Below are 8,160 nucleotides of genomic sequence, written 5' to 3'. Positions count from 1 at the left end.
GGCCGGAGGAGGGACTGCCCCCGCCCCCCAGCGAGGGCCCCGAGCAGGGCGGCCAGGGGAGCGGGGCGGGGAGCGGGTGCGGTGCGGGAGCCGGGACGACCAGGGAGGCGGCCCCGCGTCACCGCTCCTCCCGCAGGCCTGCAAGATGGGCTGCGGTCCAGCTCCAACAGCCGCAGCGGCAGCCGGGGTTCCGTGACCCAGCAGATCCGTAGGCTCAACCAGCAGCCTCCCCAGGGGCTGGGCCCGCGAGGCTTTGACCCAAATCGGTGAGCGGGCCTGCCCCGCGGACCGGAAGTCGGGGCCTGGAATCGAGGTGGTGGGGCTGGGGTGCCCCGGTCTCCCGGGCCGACGTTCCCTTCGGAGGGCTGGAAAGAGGCGGGCTTTTAGAAAGGTGAGGATACCGCGTGAAAGGGGCCTGGGGAGGGCCCACTCGGGGAGGAGGTCAGCAGGCCTGGGGAGAGCTTGGCGAAGGCGTCGGCACTGGAGTGGAGTTTGTGACCACAGGGTTGCCATGGGTGTCGTGTCCCTGTCGCGTAGATACCGACTGCATTTTGAACGGGACAGCCGGGAGGAGGTGGAGAAGAGAAAGAGAGCGGCCCGCGAGCAAGTGCTACAGCCCGTCAGCGCCGAGATGCTGGAGCTGGACATCCAGGAGGTCTACCAGCCCGGTTCCGGTGAGGGGAGCCCAGCACGCTGTTGGGGACCAGCCCTGGGCTGGGGGAGTGTGAGGAGGCGGAGCTGACTGAGGAAGGAGGGTCTGGGGTGCACCTGGAACTCCTCACACTGCTGGGCGTTGCCTTGGTTTTGCAGTGCTGGACTTCCCCCGCCGCCCCCCTTGGCGCTATGAGATGTCCAAGGAGCAGCTAATGAGCCAGGAGGAGCGGAGCTTCCAGGAGTATCTTGGGAAGATTCATGGGGCTTACACCTCGGAGAAGCTCAGCTACTTCGAGCACAATCTGGAGGTGTGAATGGAGCGGGGCAGGAGTGGGCATGGTGGCTCAGGGTAAATGGTCAGGCGTCGGGCAGGAAAGGGGCTCCAGGCTCCGATTCTTTTCCACCGACTCTCTCTTTACAGACGTGGAGGCAGCTGTGGCGGGTGTTGGAGATGTCTGACATCGTCCTGCTCATCACCGATGTCCGGCATCCGGTGAGTGGGCCAGCGGGGGGAGGGAGGGAGATCTCCTGGGCCAGGGCAGAGGCAGGAGCTGGGAGACAGGTATTCTCCTTCCTCTGCAGGCTCCTGCCTTGTGCTGATGTCTGTAGTCAGAGACTCGGTTCTTTATTCACCAGGGCCACAGCCTGTCCCTTCTTCCCTGGCCAACTGACTCCTCTCCGTCACCCCGTGATGGAAAACTGTATATCCTGTTTCCCAGCCCAGCAGAACTAAACAATAGAAAGTCCCAGAGTGGAGACCCCAGGATGTCATGAGGCAGCTGGGGCTCCCGTGCCCTGCCCCTCAGTGAGCAAAGGACTCACCGGGAATGCTGGGTGGTGGCTAAGCCTCTCGACGCTGCTGGACGGCTGTGTGGGCCTGTGGGCCTGCAGCGGGAGAGGGAGGTCCGGGAAGGAACTGAGGGTGGAGGTCCGTGGCAGCCTGTGCACGCTCCCACACAAGTGCGCGGGCAGCACTTAGCCCCTGCTTTGTGTCTGTAGTTCGGTTTGGCTGATTTACCCTTTGTCCCAGAATCCGCTGCCACCAGGGTCTTGTCTCAAGCTGTGTCTGCTAGAGGCAGAGACCTTTGGGTTGACCTAACATTGCTCATCCTCTTACCAACCTCGTCCTCTTATCAACCCTGCCCCAGGTTGTGAATTTCCCGCCAGCACTGTACGAGTATGTGACTGGAGAGCTTGGGCTGGCCCTGGTGCTGGTGCTGAACAAGGTGGATCTGGCCCCGCCGGCTCTCGTGGTCGCCTGGAAGCATTCCTCGCATCCCACAGGACCATAGTGGCGGTGAGTGGTCAGTGAGGAGGGCAGCAGGGAAGGGGGGGTGGCAGGGGATAAAGAGGAGAACGGAGCTTGTTGACAAGGGGGTGCCTGATTTTGGACCTGAGGATGGCGGCGGAGGTGCGATGTGCCAACCCTTTTGTACCCTTGGGCCACAGTGTTGAAGAAGAGTCGGAGGCGGGGGAGAGGATGGGCTCGGGCCCTGGGGCCGGAGCAGCTGCTGAGAGCCTGTGAGGCCATCACTGCGGGGAAAGGTGGGTGAGACCCCGGCCCCGAGTCACGGTGCCCGCCTTCCCTGAAGTCAGCCCTGTATTGTGGACACAGGCGAGGCCGGGAGGGATGGAGAGTGACGTGTTGGGACTAGAGAGGCAGCAGGTAGGCCGGAGAAGCCGCTGCCTTCGGGCTTCCCAGGACTTTCAGGAAACTGGACTGAGGGATGCACGTGACTCCAGGGGCGGTCAGTGCAGCCTGGGGAGAGCCGGCCTGTGCAGCCTGTCCCTGTCCAGCTCGAGGGCATCAGTTCCCGGCTGTGTGGATGCGGCCCTAGGGAGAGCCCTCTCCATCTTCTTCCTGAGCAGTGGACTTGAGCAGCTGGCGGGAAAAGATTGCCCGCGACGTGGCTGGGGCCGCCTGGGGCAGTGCCTCGGGGGAAGATGAGGAAGAGGATGATGGGCCCACGGTCCTGGTGGAGCAGCAGACTGACTCGGCCATGGAGCCAGCCGGCCCCGCCCAAGAGCGCTACAAGGACGGCGTGGTGACCATCGGCTGTGTGGGTGAGGAGGTGGTGGTCGCACAGGGTGGGCTGGACACTGGGGAAGGAGGGAAGCGATCGGGTCCCTGGGCTCCCGGGTCTTAGGACGCCGCCGGCGTGAAACTCCACCTCGTCTCAGTGGCTACAGGTGTCGAGCAAGTATTCACTCACCCTGCGTCTCAGGTGCTTTGGTTTTTCGAATGATGACAGCGATACCCGAGTCAGAGAATGGATGGGAGGAGTGCAGGGAAGAGTACAGAGAGCCTGACAAAGCCTGACTGATGGTGACGATAAGAATAATTGTTAAACTAACATGTGTCCGGTCTTGCTGCCTGCCCGGCACTGTTCTGAGTGACGTGTGTGACCTGTTTCAGTCGTAGTTAACTAGTCCATAGTAAGAGCTTAGCAAATGTTGGTTCCTTCCTGCATCTTAACCCGTGAGGTCTGTTGTCAGGGAGACTCCCCGTGGTGCAGATTTGTCTGCTCGCGGTGGGGACAGTGGAGTGTCCGAGTAGGCGCAGGGCCCTTTAATTCTCGTGGGAGTGGGGAGAGGTGACTTTGGCAAAGTCGTGGTACTGGAACCAAAAGGGCCCGGCCTAGAAGTCAGGGGTTGCCCAGTGGTTGGCTCCTGCAGTGCCCCCGCCTTCCTGTCAAGCCTCTGGTTTGTCTTAGGGAAGCCTCCCCACTGCTGACTGCCTGGCTTCCCCCAGGAGGTCCTGTGCCCTCTCTCAGGCCTGGGCACCGACTTGCCTGTGTTGGGGGTGGCAGGACGAGCAGCTGCTGGGACACAGGCAGCCCTGAGTTTGGATTCCCTTTAGCTCCGTTCATTCGTCTGCTCCTGAGCGGGAGGTGCAGGTGCTGGCACAGGGGGTGCTGCATGGACATGGCAGGAACGCCCCTACCTTCACGGAGCTTGTTTCTGGTGAATCCATCGAGCAGTCATCTGAAAAGATGTTATTTAGGGACAATAAAAAGGATAGAGAGCAACTTAAAGAGGAGGTCCCCGAGAGGCTGAGGAGAGCCCGGGCTGATGGAGGAGCGGCTGTGGAGTGGGAGGGGCCTTCCAGGCTGCGAGCGAGCGGGCCAGCGAGGGGACGAGCAGTGAAGCCAGGCAGGTGGGCCGCACCTGAAGGCCTGTAGCTAAGAAGGCATTTGGGTTTATTCCCGTCTAATGAGAAGCTGGCGGGCTGTGCCCGGGAGCTGCCTGGGTTTTAAGCGTGGGCAGGCCGCAGGCCGCAGAGGCGGGCTCCAGGTGGTGTGCTGTGCCGTCGGGAATACTGAGACAGGAAGATGGGAGAGGAACAGCCTGGAGGGGCTGCAAGGGGAGGGGATTCAGACATTAATTTTGAGATTAAAAACATATGTCCCCAGTGGAGATATTGAATAAGTAGTGGGTATATGAGCCTGCAGTCTAGGGAAGAGGACGAGATTTGAATTTGGGGGAGATTTAAGTTGGGAACCAGAGGTGGGTATGCCTGGTACTTAGAGTCCTGGGTGGGGGGAGATGTGGGAGAAGTGGTAGGTGCAGAGGTGGGCAGAGGAGGAGCAGGGAGCCCCGTGCCACATGGGCCATGTGGTGGAGAGGAAAGGAGGGCTGGCTGTGCCGCGTGTTACTAAGTCAAGTGAGCCGAGAGCAGAGACCTGCTGAGCGGCCTAGTGTGTGAACGAGTGGTTTCAGTGCGGGGAGGAGAGCCCGGCTGGGCGGCCGGCGGGAGAAGGAACGGCATGGCGGCCTGATAGTGCTGTGAGCCAGGAGCCAGACAGTCTTCATATTCAGGCGTCCATTCGTGTCAAGTTGAAAAGCTGGAATTGAACTGCATGGTTCAGGGACACACGGGTCTTAACGCTGAAAGGAAGTGTAGGCAGGGAGTCCCTGCAGGGCGGAGGGCTGTGATCAGGAGGGGCTGGGGCTCCGGGGTGAGCATCACACTCTGGGCCAGAAGGGTGATGGGTTCATCTGGCACATGTATATTGTACACATTTTTGTGTAACAGTTTTTCTTTCCTTTTTAAAAAATATATATTTTTTTGATTTCAAAGAGGCATAGGGAGAGAGAGAAACATCGATGATGAGAGAATCATTGATTGGCTGCTCCCCGCACACCTCCTAGTGGGGATCAAGCCTACAACCTGGGCGTGTGCCCTTGACCAGAATCGAACCCAGGACCCTCAGTCCACAGGCCAACACTATTCACTGAGGCAAACCAGCTAGGGCTGTTACAGTTTTTTCCAAAGTGTAAGAGGAAGTTTACCTAGAAAGTCACAGAGGTAGAAGGAGGCAGCCATGGAAGAAATGGGCTCAGGAAACAAGTTACGGAAGCAAACGAAGGGCCCTGGAGCTCAGGGGGGAGAGAGAGAGCGATAAGGGAGGAGAGTGCGTGTTACAGTTGATAGCCATGACCAAAGGAGACCAGTCTTTGAAGGAGTTTCACTATAAAGGGGCAGAGAAATGGCTGTGGGTGCTGCCAGCGGAGGGTGATTTGTGCCTCCCTCCCATGGAAAGGAGCGCCTGCTGGTGGAGGTGGCGCAGCTGCCAGCAGCAGGTGCTGAGTGGACAGTGCATTTGGCAGGATTGGGGTTTTGCCAGGTGAGTACGGTGGAGGGGAGAGCGGACCAGGGAGCTCAGGGTCTGGACAGGGACAGGCTGTGAGTGGGATCCTAGAGTCAGAGCTGGGGAAGAGGACGTGAGTCAGGATGGGTGACCTGGAGAGACGGGGTCAGGTTGGAGAGGAGGGCTGGCCCCTAAGAGCTTGAAGTGACTGGCTCCAGGCTGTGGCCACGGGTTGGGGCTGAGACGGGGTGTAGGAAACAGCCTTCGGAAGGGACATGTGCACGGAGGCCAGCATGCCGAGCAGGTCTGTGCAGTCCTGGGGGGCCCACTGCAGGCTTCTGGGAGGAGGCGGTCCGGCCAGCGCAGCGCCCAGCGCGGTCGTGCTTCTCGTGGCCACTCTGAGGGGAGGTGTCTGTGCTGCAGGAGGAGGGGACAAGGTTGAGTGAATGGCCTTGAGTCACAAAGCCAGGGAGTGGAGGGTGGGATGGGCCCCACAGCCCTAGTGCTCCCTTCCTGCCTGAGCCTCTCCCTTTCAGCTCCCCATGCAGCGCCCACCTCCCCCCAGGGGACGAGCTGCCAGGTGCTACCTTGCCTTGCTTTCCTCAGGGTTCCCCAACGTGGGAAAGTCCTCACTGATCAATGGGCTGGTGGGGCGGAAGGTCGTGAGCGTCTCCAGAACCCCGGGCCACACGCGGTACTTTCAGACCTACTTTCTGACCCCCTCCGTGAAGCTCTGTGACTGCCCGGGCCTCATCTTCCCCTCCCTTCTGCCCAGGCAGCTGCAGGTATGCGGGCAGAGGGGGCAGCGGGAGGCGGGTGATCCAGGCTGGTGCTGAGGCTCGTGCTCCGCAGGTTCTGGCAGGGATCTACCCCATCGCCCAGATCCAGGAGCCCTACACTGCTGTGGGCTACCTGGCCGCCCGGGTCCCCGTGCAGGCCCTGCTCCACCTGCGCCACCCGGAGGCCGAGGACCCCGTGGCCGAGCACCCCTGGTGTGCCTGGGACATCTGTGAAGGTGGGTTCTGGGGACCTGGCTCCTCCCCTGGCCTTTTGTCCTGCCATGTCCCCACTCCTCTCCTCAGAGGTTCTGCCGTTCACCCAGCTCCTGGCCACCCCAGATATCTGTCACAGGGGCAGCCAGATCTCTGACCTGGCATATTCTGGGAAAACTGGAAAGATGTGTTAGGCAGTGGGGTTCATGAGCTTCCCTCCCACCACTCTCTTCTCCCTTCAGCCTGGGCAGAGAAACGTGGCTACAAGACAGCTAAGGCGGCGCGGAACGATGTGTACAGAGCGGCCAACAGTCTCCTGAGGCTGGCGCTGGATGGCCGCCTCAGCCTGTGCTTCCACCCGCCGGGCTACCTGGACCAAAAAGGTCACTGCCAGTGTACCCCCACCTGCTGTAGTGTAGGCAACGGGGGCTGGTGGCACTCGGCCGGGCACACCTGGGTCTGCACCTGTCGGCCAGCTCTGTGTGGCTGTCTCTGAGGCCGTTCTCTCATCTGCAGAGCCTGGGTGTCAGTTGCCCCCAGCAAGGTGGTGCCCAAAACTGGAGTTAATGTGTGCAGAGCTGTGCAGTGCCCAGCACATGGGAGGTGGGGTGGATGCAGGCATGTCAGCAGCTACAAAAATTCTTGTTATTCTTAGTCTTTGCCTCTTCCCCATCTTCCTCTGGCTTTAGCCTCTTGTTGAAAACTCCCCTCTGTTCTTTTTCTTGTTCTGGTCCCGCAGGCACCTGGGAGTCCCATCCAGAGACCACGGAGCTGGTGGTTTTGCAGGGTAGGGTGGGGCCAGCCGGTGATGAGGAGGAAGAGGAGGAGGAGGAAGAAGAGCTGAGCAGCTCCTGTGAAGAGGAGGGAGAGGAGGACCGAGATGCGGATGAGGAGGGGGAAGGGGATGAGGACACCCCAACCTCAGTTCCAGGGTCCAGCCTGGCCTCTCGAAACCCTTACACCATGCTGGGCGAGGACGAGTGCTGAGCCAGGCGCTCTCCCTCCCAGTGTCTGCTTTTGGACGGACCCGGGGTGTCCCCTCTGCCTCCCAGCTGTGAATAAAGATGGTCTGCTTTGTAGCCCTTTCCCCAGATGGCCTCAGGTGGGCGCGCTGCCCGAGACGGACGGACAGCGGTGGGAGGCTTCTCTGCGAAGGAAAAGTTCTCTTAGGAGTCAAGTCAGTGGGTGTGAGGCCACTGCCACGCACCTCGGGAATGCCATGGTCCCCATGGGGAGCCCAGGGCTCTTCAGCTTCTGAGGCCTGGTCTGAGTTCAACCCCTTGAGGAGATTGTGTCATCCCTCTCAGGTGTAAGCAGCGGCCTGTGTGCCCCCTGCTGCCAGACCTGGGTTCTACCAGGAGCTTCTGGGAGAGAAGCAGCAAGAAGTGACACTACTGATGTCTCCAAGTGAGAATTTTACAGGATTTATTCAAATTCTGCAAGTATTTGTGGAGTGTGGACTGTGTCGGGCTGGGCTAAGCGCCTAGCGTGTAACGATGCACAGATGGGCCTGCCTGGACTTTGCGGCCTGGCCGTGGCGCACTGCACTCCGGCAGCCACGTTCCTGGGTTAAGGGTGTGTAGTGTTCTCCAAATTCTTGGGCTCATACAGTATAATTCTAGAGTTTCCTGTTGATGAAAATACTTAGTTAAGACTAAATGCTTGTGAAAATGCTGATTAAATGTGTCCAAGTAGAGTCTTCATCACTGGAGAACAAATAGCGTGCACATTTGTGATTTGAGCAGACGGACCTAAGTCAGTGGTTCTCAACCTGTGGGTTGCGACCCCTGAAAATACATCCTGCATATCAGATATTTACATGACGATTCATAACAGTAGCAGCATTACAGTTATGAAGCAGCAATGAAAATAATTTTATGGTTGGGGGTCACCACAACATGAGGAACTGTATTAAAGGGTCG

General features: G+C 59.6%; 1 protein-coding gene across 1 annotated transcript; it reads left to right on the top strand.

Annotated features, from left to right (window-relative positions):
- Positions 1 to 6: 6 nt before the first annotated feature.
- Positions 7 to 7,915, top strand: GNL1 (guanine nucleotide binding protein-like 1; the record flags this gene model as incomplete). The annotated part of the gene is given in 12 exon segments (XM_015570658.1): positions 7 to 266; positions 538 to 674; positions 811 to 962; positions 1,076 to 1,147; positions 1,803 to 1,922; positions 1,924 to 1,951; positions 2,104 to 2,199; positions 2,524 to 2,718; positions 5,853 to 6,031; positions 6,099 to 6,261; positions 6,481 to 6,621; positions 6,978 to 7,915. Coding segments are annotated over 12 exon segments (1,791 nt in total), but the record flags the coding sequence as incomplete, so codon positions are not given.
- Between the last annotated feature and the right edge of the window lie 245 nt (positions 7,916 to 8,160).

Source organism: Myotis davidii, unplaced genomic scaffold (genome assembly GCF_000327345.1).
Source record: "Myotis davidii unplaced genomic scaffold, ASM32734v1 scaffold1007, whole genome shotgun sequence".
NCBI lineage: Eukaryota > Metazoa > Chordata > Mammalia > Chiroptera > Vespertilionidae > Myotis > Myotis davidii.
This window is presented reverse-complemented; position numbering and strand designations above follow the sequence as displayed.